Source organism: Protopterus annectens, chromosome 14.part0 (genome assembly GCF_019279795.1).
Source record: "Protopterus annectens isolate FY-2018-M chromosome 14.part0, PAN1.0, whole genome shotgun sequence".
NCBI classification, from domain to species: domain Eukaryota; kingdom Metazoa; phylum Chordata; order Ceratodontiformes; family Protopteridae; genus Protopterus; species Protopterus annectens.
The window spans coordinates 594,168,034-594,185,706 of NC_056748.1; the positions used below are offsets into that span (position 1 = coordinate 594,168,034).

The window sequence follows — 17,673 nt, forward strand, 5'->3', positions numbered from 1 at the left end:
CTATTTTGTATTGTCACTGGTTTAGTTTATTTTGGATGGAGACTTGAAGGATAAGCAATACTGAGGAGTCAAAGTAAAGTGAGAATAGGAGCGTAAAGGCCAGGAGTTTTCTAGACGAGTCAGTTAAATATATTTTTGTTCTGTTTAGTGTCCCTAATTTTAGGTTAGGCTTTTTTTGATAAGCTGTTGTACATGCAATTCAAATTTCAGGTTATCAATTGTCATGACTAGTAGCTGGCTTCTATAGAGGAACTATCAGAGGCTGTAATTGAGAAATTTTGTTTGAGATGTGGAAGAGGTTTGGGGAGGAATAGTAGTAGCTCTGTCTTTTGGGACTGAGTAGAAGCTGGAAGTTGTTGAGCTAGCTTTCAACTGCTAAAAATGACTCTCGGGTGATATATTGTGGAGTAATTAGGTTACTGACAGGACAGATTAATGAGGAGTCATCATATTGTATGAGGGATAGTTGACATTTTAACGGGTATAGATTGTTGGTAAATATAATAACAAGCAGTGGCCTCAGTATGGAACCTTGAGAGCACCTGTTTTGATGAGTAGGGAAGTGCAAGAATTAATCCATTTAATAGACTGGACTCTGGCAGCTGAAGAACCAGGTGGTGGTGGTGTTTGATAGGCCAGGTGAAGAGAGTTTTAGAAGTAAGCTATGGAAGACCATATAAAAAACTTTGGATAGACCCAGAAACAGGGCAGGAACCAGTTGACCTTTGATCTGGCTAGATTAATAGTGTTATTGGAGTTTAGGAGGGTTGTACCCAGGTCTGAAACCATATTGTGAGGCTAAGTACATTGTTAATTTGTAAATGAGTCATTAATTGATTATGAATTCATTTTTCAAGGATTTTTGAAAGTAGTGAGAGAATGGCAATAGGTCTAATGTTGGATATATCACTGTCGTTACCTCCCTTATGAAGTGGGATGATGTGAGATTTTTTTTTCCTGTAGGGCTGGGACAGGTGATTCCTGACTAGACCCAGTTATGAAAACAGAGATTGAGAGGACTTGAGATTACTTGTAGTCGTTATTTAAAAACAATTATATATTGAGCTGTTATTAGAACAGGTGCCCTTTGTTATTTTAGACTTGTTTACAGACTGCCTTCAAAGATGGAGACAATGCACATTAGAACATAGATGTGGTTATGTGATAGCTGGGTGCCAAAACAGACCTTTATTTTTGGTAAGCATACTGGTCTTGGGATGTGTCTGGAAAATCCCCCTAACAGTACAAAGCTTAAAAAGGTTGTCTTTACTTCCATTTTCAATTTCTGTCTGCATGATATATTCACTTAGTTGCCTGCCCCTTATTTGTTCCCTATACCCTCCTTCCTATCAAACTACCTTCCACGTGTTCTTTTTTTCAAAAATATATATTAAAGTACAAACTTGTCCTAAAAACACACTTCTTCCAGTCTTGTGGACTGTTTCTTCAAAACCTTTGTTATTATCCAGTAAGATATATATTTTTTGTAACTTATAACAAGTAGAGTATTAACAGTATGTTAAATGACTACAAACATTTAGAGTTAACTTGTATATCACAGAGATTTATTTTTATATAAATAAAACATGCATTTATTATACTGTAAGAATAATAACCAATATTCCTTTATTCTTCAAACTTTTGCCTGATTATATTTTATACCTATTTTATTAATTGCTTTTTTAGAGTTAGAGTTGTTGCATTTTAGCTTGAAAAGGTTATCACATTATTTCATCCTACTTATCTTTTTAATGTTTAGGATATTAAACTGAAAATTTCCAGCAATGAAGAAAAATCTAATGATAATAAACCTGTTGCATCCACTCCAGTTCCAGGCTCACCATGGTAAGTCAACCTAAATTATTAGATTGGAAGCTTTTTTTTTTTTTTTAATGCTTTTAATACCAAAAATAAAATCTGTATTCAGCTAATGTGTTTTTAAAGGAAACTGAATTAACAGGCTGTTTTGATGCACAAAACAATTTTTCACTTGAACTTTTATGTTTTTTCATGAAGTGTGTTAACACTTCTGTGTAGTATGATTAAAAAATTCTTTGCAACTGTCTGGAATGTTACAAAATGTCCCTGACTTTACCTCATATTTTTGTAATGTTCCTCATGATAAATGTATAATCCTTAGTGATTTATCAGAAAAAAATTCAGTCTGTATCATTCCAGACATATTTCGTATTGTTCAGAAAAATCAGTGTTAATGAAAAACCTGTATTATTAGATGTGCAAGTGAATTAGCATAATATTAAAAAAAATGTCTGAGTCTGGACCTTTGAACCCCCTCATTTTTTTTAACTTTTTTGCTTAAATAATGCACAACAAAGCCAAGTATGAATTCAGTTCCAAATCCGTCAGTTAATTAAGGGCAAGTTTGTTCTATTGCCTGATTTCTGGGTTTGTCCTTGAGTCTATCAAGATAATGTCCCTGATTTGTATAGTGCTATGGCAATCTTAGCAGTAGTTTTCAACAGTATAGACCTTGGCAGTAAAGGGACTGTGTACCAAGAAATTGTGTCCACATCTTTTGAACTTCCTTATAACCCAAGAGTGGCAGAGTAGGGGGCACAGTTTAGACACATCTTCTGAACTTCCTATAACCCGAGAATAGCACAGCAGGGGGCACAGTGTAGATTACACTTAAACTCCTCATGCAGGTATAGGAGACTCAAGGTGGATATGATAAGATAACAATACTCTCACTTTATAGATTGCACAAAGCTAAAATGACAAAGTCACCCATTGCAATCTGCTGACAAATAGCGAAATATGTTGATAAGATGCACATTAGCAGACAGATGTGCAAGTCCTGCATCATTTTAGCTTCAGTATAAGAAGTTTCAGCAGTCTACAAGGGAGAAAGCCATGCCCTCCTCAGATGGAATAAGGTAATAAAATGAGTGGCAGCTCCAGGCACATTTTCTTGCTGGGACACTTAGTACATGTGGGAAAAACACCATACCAGTAAAGCACAGAATCCATGATGCATGTTAACTCAGCACTATTGAAAATGGACGTCCACTTCCCTAAATAAAAAGAGTGGATGCCATCATCTCACCAATCCAGGTCATGTTCACAACACAGAAAAAAACTACTAGTCTGTCATGCTCACAGATGATTTGAATGAAGTGTCAGTATGATACAATGTAGCAAGTTAAGGGTATAATTGCAAATACAAAACCAGTGGCAAAATGTCATGCACCAAGACAGTAAAGAGAGAAAAATATAATTAACCAAAATGTAAGAAAAAAGTCAGACTTCTTTTGTTCTGTGCTCCATTGTAATGCAACTATTCTTAAACAAATACAACATATTTCACCAACATTCAAGATAAAGAAAATAGCACTGAAAATGAAAAACTGCTTCAAATCAAATGCAGCAAGATAAACTGCTTAATACTCTATCTCTGGATTGATGAAATAACACAAAATAAGTTAGATCTGAATGTTTTGATGTAGCACCATAAATAAAAACTTATTTGGTCATGAATTCTAGACAAAGCCAAAATAACTGGGGAAGAGGATAAAATTGGGAACATTTTTTTATTACTCTAATTCACTTAAAAGTTAACAGAAAAAAGTTTTGCATCAATATACATTCTTTGAATAACAAATATGAAACTCTAATAACTGGCATTACTGACCAAATATAATCATAAGTGATTTCCAGAAAATAAAACAAATGTTATGAGGGACAGGATAAATATTTGAAGCAGAATCAGAGACATTCTGCAAAGACATGGACAGCTGAGAGCTATGGGTAGCACTCAAAAGGGAATGTCTGGTCACAATTATTCATTCCAGATTTATGTTCTTTTTTCCACGTACAAGAATTTAAATGATGCAGCTAATGATTTTCCTGATTGTTGTTATAACTGTCTCTGATCAAATCTCAGCAGGAAACTTTAAGAATTTGTAGTTTTATTGACTAAGATGACTCAAACTATATACCTTCTTAATTTTCAGACAGTTAATCATGGTTTGGCATTACCACAGCACCCAAAGCATCAATAAACAAAATAATTAAGTAAACTATAACCATGGTCTACTTTCCATTTTCAAAATATGCAGTGGATGACATGACAGCATTGTTACAATTTTATTGTATGGTTCTTTTACCACATACTTAGTTCAAACATTAGAGACTTTCAGAAGAAACAAAACTCCAACTGCAAAAGTCTAGAGCCCCAGGTGGGCAAGACAACCACCTGCCCCCCCCCAAAAAAAAAAAATCAAGTAAGACGGGTAAGAGCAGGCTCACAACACCATGAATATAATACCATAATCACCACCAATCAAAGGAATTAAAGAAACTACAGCCATAGTTAACCCTTTATCTCAATAATGCAGAACAGATGTGTAAAATGTGTTACATGTGCTAACTAGGATAGATGCTCACATCATAGTTAAAACTGTGGAATTTATACTAAAACTTCTGTTATCCTGTTTGTTTTTACTTGTCAGAACAGTCACTTGGTTACAGAATAAAATCTTCCTTTTACACAATCTATAATGCAAAAAAGTTGTACATCAAAATAAACAAGTTATTTTCACATTCTCTCTCTCCCTTAACGTCTCAAGTTACAAATTCTCAGTAACAAATAGCCTTGTCCTTTCTCCCCAGATGAGTTTGTATTACTTTATTCTATCCAATACATTGCTAATACTTTCACCAGCTCAAATGCACACACCCAATCCACCCATTCCCATCAATTGTAGCCACTTGTATTATTGCACACACACAATATTTTCTTGAGGTCAGGTGAATGAAAAAAATCATAAATAATGGCACAGAACTGTATCTCATCTAGCTGATATCAGAGCCATACATAAACCACTCTGATCTCTCAACTTTTGCTCAAGAATCAGAACCAAAAAAACAGTAACAAAATGTAAATATTTCTGTTATATACTTAGAAATTTAATAGAATAAAAAGCTTTGTATTATCAAACATTTTCTGAATAACACAAGATCTGAAACTGCATTATTTAGTGACCACAATCTGTACAATTTGCCATAAAGTCTCAAATTTTACAAGGAACATAAAATAATTCTCAATTTCTTTGCTCAAGAATTCTGACCAAAGCCAAAACAATCATTGGTGGAGACTACCAATGGACAAATTTTAATCATTTTTTACCCTTTTTTAACCCGATAAACCCACTGGAGAAAGATTCAAACCCAATATTTTTGACTACAGGAAACAGTCCATTAACAGCTCAGAGCCTTAAGTTCCTGACATCTCTAATTCACTTAATGGGTTAACAGAACAACAGGTATTGTATTCCCATACATTTTCAGACCAATAAGAACTATGAAATTCCCTTAATGATTTACCAAATCAACAAAAAAGAAGTGAATGGAGGTCTGGCAGCTGTTGTGGAGGTTTAAAGCTCCAAATGTTCTTAATGAGCAGGGTACAGGATTTGATTCCTTGTACCTACACCTTTGCCTACTGTGAGTTTCTACGCAAGTCAATTAACCTGACTTCTAGTTAAAAACATAATACCGACTTGAGCACATGCTTCTCAATTGTCCAGATTTTTGTAGAACATCCAGATTTTTGCCTCATATTTCAGTCTGTTCCTCATAAAATGTGAGGTTTTCCGGTAAAACACTGAGGAATGAAGTCATTAAATAATGGCATACATTTGAGTTTCAGACTACATATACTTTAGAAAATACTTGCTATTAGTCTATCAACTTTCTAAGTTTATAAGAAAAATATTTAAAATCTGTCCCTATTATTGGGTTTTTGTCCCCACATTTTTATAGGCTTTGTCTAGATTTCTTGACCCAAAAGGTTGACAGGTATGTTTGGGGATTTTATACATACACACACACATGCCCCTACACCTGGTCATAGCAGTATAGTCTTACCATCAAAACCCACCCCTGCATCAAGACTATTGTCTCTTCATGCACAACAGGCTGTTACGACTTTTCAAAACCCATATGCTTTGCAATTTTTGTGAGTGTGAGCTCAAAATGTACAAGAAAAGTGTGTTTTCTGATTCCACTGACTGCAACAGTCAGGTGAGGTCACTGTTTTATGGGGTGGGCACGGGCCCCTGTTAGCCCGCCACCAAGCACCTTCACTTAAAAGAATAAATAAGGTTAATTTATACATGCTGGAAACAACAGCCCAACCACAGCTAACACCTTGTCTTTTGCGTCACTTTGACATGAGTAACAACCCAAGAACTGAACCTTGCTATTACAGATTTCAGCCTGCCACTACTATACATGATATTGTAGGAAATGACTGTGGCTCTGGAATTCCAAACAGTGACATGTACTAACACTGCAACCATCTTGAAAGGACTAAGTGTTGAATGACTGGATATCATCCAATGTTAGATGCATTCCACATCATCTGAGAGTATTTTGTATTATAAGCATAACACAGGAAAGTAGGCCTGGTCTCTGAAAAGATTTCCCAAAGATGACTTACATAAAAAACAACAAGGGACCTGAATGGACCATTGTAAAGCACCATGGCTGAGGCAATGTGGCAAATAATTAATGCCAAAAAAATACCCTTGAAGATTTAATAAAAAGACAAACATACTGGTGAAACAACAGCATTGATGTAGTCACACCTTAGAGCTATTCTCATACGTAGGGTCAAATGCAGGAGGTAAGTGAAGCTGAACAAGATACAGACAAATGCATGTGCACTGATGATCTGCCATTAAAAAAAAATCACTGAAAAGTATGGCCAGAATCATCTAAAGGGTATGCAGGAAAAACAGAGAAATGAATGATAGAGTTTACTTTTTATGAGGATAGTTTTATATTTTATTTTTTATATTTAGATATCTAGTATATATCTTTATAAACCTTCTCTACAACCTTAGTAGCAGCTTCAAATTAGGTGGTAGCTATCAAGTGTGTCAAGTTCTAGACACTTTTTTTTTTTGAAATGTTGGGATAACATTTCCTTCCTTTATTATGGTAAAAGGCACTCACAACTAAAGGGAAGAAACTACACTATGGCACAGGATTAGACCAATTACAGTAAGAGGGCCTTCTGGGACAAGGATCAAGTAAACTGAGGTGCACTAGAATTCAGAAAAAAATGTAATCTGAGATAACAGGCAAAATAAACCATTTGGAAACACTGGAACACCTGCTCTGATTAAGACAAGCTTAATCATGAAGAACAGAGTGACCAATTTTTATTTGTCAGTAGAATCAGCCTTCCAGGGAAAGAGGAAAGCTGGAATGCATGATCCCCATAAAAGAGCAGTCACTATGTCATAAACTGCACATCTTTCCTGGGAGAGTTAAAAAAGATGGCTGCTGAAAATGTGGCACGAATATCTGGAAATGTAAACAGTACTCATGATTTTATTTTCATGCATGTAAGTGTGTTTTATATCCATGTATGTATATGTATGCTTACAATCATTTAACCCCTAATCAAACAAGACTCTCCAACTTCCAATACATTCTAACCTCCCACAAATATATTAATGCTGGTATGTCAAGTAAATAATCTGATGGAGGTTCTATATTTTCATAGAAAAATAATAAACTAAACCCTTCAGCCACTACTCAAGGAAATTCCTTCTCAGACTTGAGTTCAAACTGGATTCTTCTAAAACGTCCTGTCCTGAAGCAAACTACTACTGATTGCTGCAGCATATTTGCTACCCCCTTTCCCCTAAATGCATTCAAACCACTCATAAATAATATCCTGAATATCTTCCCCAAATGTAGGCCCACTTTTATCCAACACAGGTATATTCCTTGCTGACATAGATCTCTGTAAACAGATAAAAGAACAAAGAAGACCTAACCTCAGATGTAAACACTCCACACTAGAACTTATTATTGCAAACATACCAAACTCCATCACCAACAAACATTCTCCCATAATTTTTAATTTACCATTGCCCATTCACTTTTCTATTTCAAACATTTTATAAAACTATTGCCAATATTAAATCTAATGATGACATTCTGAAAAGACTTTTTAACTCGCCACAGTTGGAACCATATACCCTAATACAACAGTCGTATGCCTAAGCAACTTTTTTCTCCATCTGCAAGACAATTATATATATATATATATATATATATATATATATATAGATATATATATAGATATAGATATATATACATACCTGCACAGTGAGAGAGAAAGAGAGAAGTACAGATAATTTCATGCATATCTGGTTGCCTCATTGCCAACAATATATTAATGGAAAGAGTTTGCTGTTAAAAATGCATTTAAAAACTTAATGAGCATTGGAGCTAATTAAATGTTCCGCTCACTCCATCTCTTTTCCCATAGTTCCTTCTTAAATCAGATGCTATGTATATAACATTTATATAATTTTACAGTACAATGATGCAAGTAAATCCTTGCAAAATCAATGGTCAATGAAAGTGTTACTGCTGGAATATTTAAATGTATGTTAATATAGAAAGCATTGCAATTTAAGACCAATTCAACCAGTCACATATTCAGTGATCTGTGTGGTTTGAGTTAACAGTGCTTGTTTGGGAAGGTATAGTAACTGTTACTGACAAACATATTTATTTATTTAATTAATTCATTTATTTATTTCACCTTTGTTGATTGGGAAATTCCATCTGAGCTAAAGCCGTTTTTCAGTGGAGGCCTAGGGAGAAAAGCTTCACAGAAAAATCCAAGTTTATTAAATACAAAAGTATAAAATTCAAACATTACAGATATAAAACATTATGACACATCTATTTACAGAGTTAACATTTGAGCAGTATTACACAGAGCAAAATACATACTATGTAATATGATTTAAGTGCAGGAAAGTTATAAAAGAGCAAGGTGCATTGTTGCAAAAGAGTACAGTGAAGCAAGCCTATAAGTAATAGAGAGTTAGCAGAGAGAGAGAAAGACTGCAGTTAAGGTTGGAAGTTAAGAGAAGTGATTAAGTTCTAGAGCTAGGAGGAGTAATTAAACTCTGAGTGGTCAGTAAGGAAAGGAAGAAGTGCATGAAAGGGAAGGTTAAGTACAGAGGACATCACCGTTTCCCATATACTTCCTAACCAGGCAGGTAAAGCAGCACTTATTGTGACAGCAGTGTCCCTCCATATTTTTTAGACATGTATCATAGGTTTGCAATAGAGAACATAAACTTCTCTTCATCCAGGACTATAGTTTTATGCCATCTCTCAGAACTCAGTTGTAGTATTTAAGTAAATTTGGTGCTATACTCAGTAAGTGTCTGTACAATCATTTACTGTTGAAGAACCTATGATTCTTTTGAAAAAACGGTATTTAGATAAAGTATTAGTGCACTTACAGATGGCAAGAAAATGTCCAAACATTAGGAATTAGGGGTTCCATTCTCACAAGGTTGCATATATACATTTTATATACATATGTATATATATATATATATATATATATATATATATATATATATATATATATATATTTGCATTTGTACATGCATATATATATGTACATGTGGAGATATAACCTCCCCTCAACAATGCGAGTTTCATTATGATAAACAATTCAAGCATAGTCAAGAATATTAAATACATGCATCAGATGCTAATGATTAATTTAGGCCTTTACAGCAATTGGCAAAAATAATGCTGTCTTCCCTAAGCATTTTTAGCTCACAAATCTGCTTCTTTCATAATCTGGCCATAAGTGCTCTACATTAGTTCCACAACTACACTCTGGTGGAGAATACAGATTAATTTTATGACTCCAACATCTGTGCTACAGATAACATAATCAGAAGTGATGAGTCTTAATTACTTTGTTAACAAAGCACATAAATGAAATGCAAATACACATGCTACTGCATAAAATGTTGAAATGTAAATTTCCCCAAAATTTGTAAAACCATATGGTAAGAAACATTTATATGTGGAATGACATGCTGTATAGATTCACAAATCATAGTGTGATCTGAATAAAGACAAATTCAGAACAGAGAGAATTGGCTGTAATACAAGATGTACTGTAGCAAGCATACACTGTGCAGAGCAGATTTTTACTCCAAATAAACTGTGGAAAGTTGTTTACTCAGACAGAATTTGAAAAAATATAAATATATATTTTATTTGTATATAATTACTCAACTGTTATGCACCTTCTCAGTGTTCTAGTCATCAAGAGAATAGTCAACTAGAGCCCACAAAAAACAAATGCATTCATTGATCAGTTTTTAACATCATGCAACTGCTTGACAAATTTATGTATTCAGCAGATGGCATGGCTAAAAAATATCTATATTTATTTACAGGGGTAATACACTAATCAATACTGACTAATACCGAGCTAAGCCTGGGTGGAATAGAAAACAGTTCGCAAACAAATAAAAGGTAGAAATGAAATAAAAAATGTAGTGCAGATTACATAGAAATACTGTACAGGTACATTGCAGTAATCAAGCAGAATGTAACGTACAATATTTACATTAGATTCTAAGGTGGGTCAGTGGGCATTTGAAAGACATGCGTAAATGGGTGTGCCTTCGTTGAAGATTGAACGTCAAGCTGGTACCTCGGCATTCGTGAAAATCTACTGCCAATCATTAGCGGACCGGAGTTCCACTGTGGCGACCCCTAACTGAGAAAAGCCGAAAGGCAACAACAACATTCTAAGGTGGGTCAACCTGCAGTAATAATGTGGGAGTAGAAGAGACATGGAAAGGAGCCAGGGATATTGTGCTGGTTTATATTCCCTGTGTTGAAGCAGATGCATTTTGCTTGGGTGAAGAGGTACATTTCGAGTTGCATTCTGGATCTGGAGTATGTGTTAATTTTCTTTAGGATGATGGCAAGAGCTTGCCAGAGAGTATGTGGCTGAGATGAATGTGCATGTGCAGTGTTATGGAGTTTAGTCTAGGGATAATTGGGTTTTGTGTGGCTTGTGATTAGCATCTCAAGTCAAATGAGGATTTGTTTCATTAAGTTTAGTTGCAGGGAGGGTATATTTCTGGAATAGACTAACAAAAGGTTAGATCTTTGTTTTATCAGTGACCATTTGGCTTTTTCCAACATGAGGGAGTCATGTTCATAGGAGGGTGAGCTTGTAAAAAATCAGAAGATGCTGTTGGAGATGGTTTGGTGTGCAGTGGCAGTCTTCCTAGAGGAGGACATGAAAATGGGTAGTCCATATTCTTGATGAGACAGGAGAATTCCTTTGCCCAATGGCTGTTCTGGCAGGTTGAGATGGAAAAGGGGAGAATGTTCTGGTCCAAAAGAGAAGTTTAGTTTTGTTCTCTCTCTGTCTATATGGATATGGGTGGTTAGAGAGTTTATGAAGCCATAATCCAAGGTATTTGAAGGCAACATTGTTGTGTAAGTCCAAGATAGAGTCAGGTGCTTTATGAATTTTCTTTGGAGTTCCAAAAGCATACTTTGGGTGGGGCTGGGGGGTTAATAAATAGTTTATGGTGTATAAGTTCAAGTAAGTCTGACTGGAATTAGGACGGAATGTTGGTGAGACACCATCTTAATCAGTAAATGACCATGTGAACTGAGTGTTGGATGTGGAATGAGTGTATATTGTTCACACAGTATGAAATGTAGTGAATTTATGATTCACAACCTTAAAATTAAGATTTATAGTAGACCTTGTAATTCAGAAAAAGCGGTGTACTGTGCGGTTTGTTCCAAATGTCCATGTTTTTACTTGGGCAAAATGGAAAACAAGTTAAAAAATAGAATGGGTGAACACAAATATATTAGGTCTTGAAAAGACACCAATGATTTGGCAAAACATTGCATTATTAATCAAGACTATGGATTTTAATTTATTACATCAGAAGTGTTAAAATCTTCTATCGGGGAGGGGCATGGCCATTATTACTTGAAAAGCCTGAGCTAACATGCCAACTATGCTTAAATGCACATTCTTGGCCAGGTCTCAATGAGGCTGTGATGCCCATGCCCTGGCCCAATAATCAATGAGCTTCAATCACCACCACTAACACCAGGAAGGATAAGTCGTCCAGACACAGTAAAGTCCAATTTCCTTAAGAGCACTCAGAGATCACCATTAGTCTGGGGATGGTTTCTCCCTTTCTCTCCAGACCCCAATAAGACTCTCCACTGGCACAGCAAAACTTCCTGCACCCTCCCTGTCCAACCACCGTTTTCTGTTCCTGCACAAGTAGCTAACACACACACACACACACACACACACACACACACACACACACACACACACACACACACACACACACACACACAAAGACTAGTTATATACAAACACACAGACACTCCTGGGGAAGGCTGGCACAGGTTCTACAGCTATTCCCCTTTCTGCCAGTCTATAAGGTAGTACCAGCTGCCTCCAACCACTAATATCAGCTAGTAAAAAGCCCCTTACCAAAGGGTGTCCAATTATTACTGTGCAATATTATGATCCAAGTAAGTGTGACTGAGCAGCAAGACTAATGGAGTGGCTTCATACAGTATCACTATTTACATGCAATGTACTCTAGAGCTTAAATTATCTCTACACAAAACAACCACAGTTGAAAGGTTTAAAAATATTTAATAAATAATAAAAACATGAGACAATACTTCTTACTACACAGTTCTAGTCAAGAGTTCTTACATCACAGGAACATGCTTAAAATAATACTGTAGAATAGTTCTGACAAATATAGACAACAGCTAGACTAAACGTACTATTTTCTATCCTTTTCTAAGAGAAATCACAGTTCTAAATAAACTTATATGGAGAGCAAAAGCAGAGTACTGGTGAGTTATTGTCAGCTTTAGACAAAATCCAAAATGCTCTCTCTCTGTCACTGAGGAAGTCCTTTAAATTGATAATACATCCTGCTGACTCATTTTAGATTACATCATTCTTGACAATTCCCTTGTTTCCCAGGCTAACAGAAACTCTACATTTACAATTCTTAGTAAGCTTGCACCTGGTCAGGAGACCACAGCAATTAAAGACAGTATATATGTAACATCTAGCAATCAACTCTGGTCTCAAAACAATAGGAAGAATCTGCTGGTTCAGACACCACAGCTCCGAGCCCTGAGATAAACCGTCATAAAATGCTTGACTTATTAGTTTTCTTACAGCAGAGTGCACTGTTGTTACATTTTTGCAGTTCAACATCCAATACAGTCTTCTCACATTTAAGAGAACAAGCCTATGGCTTTTATTAATATTTACAAAGACATAGAATTATCTACAAAATTCTATCTAGCTAGGCTGGCCGCCTTCACATATCTTCACAGAGGATACACATATAAAAAACCTTTTGAGATTGAAAGCATTAAGAAGATGGTAAATTATATATTTAAAGTACATATAATGTTTAGTTTTATTGGTCAACTGTGGCAGTCTGTTAATGAAGATTACTGCACTTGCGAGTTTTAGAGGTGCGAGTAATTTTAAGGATTATTATTGGTTATTCCTGGGTGTGTGTAGTTGATGATGTATTTAAATGTGCTAATTAGAATGCTTTTTAAATATTGTTATGCATGATTTAAAACTGTCTGATGAAGTTCCCTGTATAAGTGTACTTTAGGAACTAAAGTGCTTACATTTTAAACACTGCTTTTAAATAATTTAGGAGTGGTGATGATTTAATAACTGCTTTTACTGTGATACTGCCTTGTCATCTGTATTTTCTTGTTCCTGGTTTGTCTTCATTTTTGTGGTACAAAAAAATTTCCACAGCATTGGGTATACCATGGAACACAGTAAAGACAGTCATCAAAAAGTGGAGAAAATACGGGGCAACAATGACGATGCAAAAAACTGGAAGTCTCTCTTAAATTGATGAAAATGGAAGATGAAAACTGGTCAGGGAGCCTCCCAAGGGACGTACAGCAACACTGAAGGAGCTGCAGGAATTTCTGGCAAGTACTGGTTGTGTACTACATGTGACAACAATCTCCCATATTCTCCATTTGTCTGGGCTATGGGGTAGGGTTGCAAGATGGAAGCTTTTTCTTACACAGAAAAACATCCAGGCCCGGCTAAAATTTGCAAAACAATGCATCAAGTGTCCCAAAAGCATGAGGAAAAATGTGTTATGGTCTGATGAGACCAAAGTTGAACTTTCTGGCCACAATTCAAAAAGGTATGTTTGGCACAAAAACAACACTTCGCATCAACAAAAGAACACCATCCCTAAGGTGAAGCACGGTGGTAGCAGTATCATACTTTGGGGTTGCCTTTCTTCAGCTGGAACTAGGGCTTTAGTCAAGATGATGGGAATTATGAACAGTTCCAAATACCAGTAAATTTTGGCTCAAAACCTTCAGGCATCTGCTAGAAAGCTAAATATGAAGAGGAATTTCACCTTTCAGTATGACAATGATCCCAAGCATACATCCAAACCAACAAAATAACAGCATCACAAAAAGAAAATGAAAGTTTTGGACTGGCCCAGCCAGGGACCAGTTCTAAATCCAATAGAAAATTTGTGGGGTGACCTGAAGAGGGCTGTGCACAAGAGATGCCCTCGCAATGTGACAGATTTGGAGTGCTTTTGCAAGGAAGAGTGGGCAAATGCTGCTAAGATAAGATGTGCTATGCTGATTGAATGTTGTAATAAAATCAAAAGGTGCTTCAACAAAGTATTAGTTTAAGGGTGTGCACACTTATGCAACCAGCTTGTTGTACTTTTCTTTTTTATATTTCCCCCCTAACAGATTTGTTTTTCAATTGAATTGCACAGGTTATAGGTCACATAAAAGGTGGAAAAAGTTTTGAAATGATTTATGTTGTCTCATTTGTTTATATCACAAAAACCTGGCATTTTAACAGGGGTGTGTACACTTTTTATATCCACTGTATGGTAGTTACTGGCCCTGAAAGCTAAGGTAGCATAAATATAGGCATTTTCCAGTAACTTTCCACAGCAAGACTGCTTTTATCAGACGGTAAAAGTGTAGGGGAGGACAGCAACTTTGGTGGTTTATCAGTGGCCACAGAAATCACAGCAGGGTCTTTATACAAAAACATTTGAACTTCATGGACTATACAGAAACTGTCAGGCTTCTTAGGAGCAGGAGGCTAGGAATCAGTGGCTTTGAAGACAGTGTGTGTCCAAAAGAGTATCCAACACTGGTGGTAATGTAGAAGGCATTGTTGAATCTGTTTAATATTTTATAGTACTTTTGAATGTCAGAAGCATGAGAACAATCACTTTTAAAAAGTTCCACCTTATGTATTACGGTATCGCCTAAAGATAATTCCTCTACAAAGTAACCAGGAGAATGTCGATCCTCTTTATCAGACCTCCATTGCAAATCCTAATCAGAGTCTAAATCAAACTCATCCTGAGATGACTCAATCCCCATGATGTTTCAAAGGAGGACAGAGTAATACAGGTGGGAACCAACAAGCATTGAGGGGACTTTAAAGCCAGAAGGACACTGAAAAGCCCTTGAGTAAAGTCCTGCCATTCTTTATATGGATCCTTTGCCACAGGGGCTATATGTCTGATGGTCTGCTGCTTCATTTTTAAGAGAACATCAGCTTTAACAAATCTAGGTGGCTGAGACCCCTGCCTAGATTCAATAAGTGTACAAGGAATCTCCTCACTAAAAAGAATTTGGAGAATCCCTCTCAGCACCTCTGATATTACCAGCCAGGATTCATCTTCATCTGCAGCTGATGTAGGCATAGCCTTGGCAGAAGTATAGGTAGGCAGCTACATGTTAGCCTGCAACAGAGTTGTAAAAGAGGTAATTGATGTTGGTAACAGCTGGCCCCCGAGTTCTTCATCCAACATGATGGAGATGTCTGGACTAACGTGGACAGTAACAGACTCAATGCACACCTTTTTAGCTGTTGTATTTACTGACCACTGAATATCAGTGCAGGTAGATTCAGAGGCTATTATACCTTATTAAGTCATCATAGACCTAATTAACAAGGATATAGGGAATTCCAAGCTCTAGATCCCACACAATTTGGTTTTGTGAAAGGCAGATCATGCCTGGTCAGCCTGCTTGACTTCTTTGATTCAGTCACCAGAGCTGTGAATGAGGGCAAGGCAGTTCACACAGCCTACCTCGATCTGGCCAAGGCCTTTGATACCATTCCCCACTCAGGAATTATTGGTAAACTCATCAAACTAGGCATTAACCCCTATATCGCTAGGTGGGTTGCAAACTGGCTCACAGATAGAAACCACAGTGTGAAAATAGCGGACTTCAAGTCAGACTACCGACCAGTCATGAGTGGAGTCTCACAGGGATTGGTTCTGGGTCATCTCCTGTTTGGCATCGAATTCTCAGAAGTCCAGGCCAACACAAATGGACTCTAGGTCACCAAGTTCGCAGATGACTGCAAGCTTGGAGCCAATATTAACTTCCCATGTGATGTAGAATTCCTACAGGAAGGCCACACTGAGACCAATGACTGGTGTCGAAACCATAGCCTTAACTTTAATGCCAAAAAATGCATCATCATCTCCTTAGGGAAAAACTCAGTTCCTACAAATTACCACATTGATGGGAGCCCTGTGAACACTGGAGGTGTTATAAGAGATCTGGGGCACAGGTTGGGCTTCACAATAATTTCAATATCACAATAAAACAAATGTATAAAGATAAGATGCATGGTAAATGTGGTTCTTTTTCAACTGACACATTAATAAGATAACTATAAATCATATATATATATATATATATATATATATATATATATATATAAATAACACACACACATATATATATATATATATAAATACACACACACACACACACATATATATATATAAATACACACACACACATATATATATATATATATATATATATATAAATACACACACACATACATATATGTATCAATAAATCAAGCAAAATTGTGAATTTGTTCCTTTATTTGCCGTTGCAATTGACATTTAAGGTATTTAAATCACTTCAAATTAAAAAATCCAAGGTATAAAAATTAAAGATAACTATAAATCTAAGTTAATGATTTTTGCAGATATTATGCTATCTTTGTGAGTTTTAAATTCATCACTTAAAGTGGCATTTTAATTTTTTCACTTCAGTTATTTTAAATGAATTAAAATTAATTTCATATTTTTCAATAATCTTAAATTAAAATCCATTAATATAAGGAAACCATCCAAATCAGACATCTTATCCCATGTTAAACTCACTCAAGAAATGTCATCTTTTAAATCTATAAGCTCTGGTGAAGAAATAAGACTTGTAAATTATATTGGAATTCTAAATAATATTCTAATGATTATTTATTTATTTATTTACATTTGTTGACCGGGAGTGTCCGACTGGACATAGGTCCATTTTCAGCGGAGGCCCGGGGAGAAAAGCTCCACAGTAAAAATAAACAGATGGTAGTTACATTGGATTACATAGCGATTAACAATTTAACATAGCAATTACTTACAACATATTTACTGATGAAGAACATAGTACATCAGTAGACAACTAGAATCTTTATCTTTGAAGTGCATAACAGACATTAACAAATGTTACAATAAGAAGTTCCTGCTGTATAATAAGTACTATGCTTATGAGCATCTGAGCTGGCTATAATCAAGGTAGTTTGATTGGAAAGAAAGGTTGTGGTTGGATGGGGTGTGTGATATTAGAGTGGGAGTTGCAAGGGCATAGCCAGCATGTTTTTAGGTGCGCTTTTAGTAAAGTTTTGAAGTGGGTGCATGATGGTACGGAGGTAATTGTGGG

At 35.9% G+C, this 17,673-nt stretch overlaps 1 protein-coding gene across 1 annotated transcript in view; it reads left to right on the top strand.

The window, feature by feature from the left end:
• TCERG1L (transcription elongation regulator 1 like) overlaps positions 1-17,673 on the top strand; it is a 2,969,407-nt gene that overhangs the window by 1,638,662 nt on the left and 1,313,072 nt on the right. Inside the window, exon 8 of the mRNA XM_044056336.1 lies at positions 1,760-1,845. Coding sequence (XP_043912271.1) covers positions 1,760-1,845 — 86 coding nt within the window. The remainder of the gene's footprint in view (positions 1-1,759; positions 1,846-17,673) is intronic.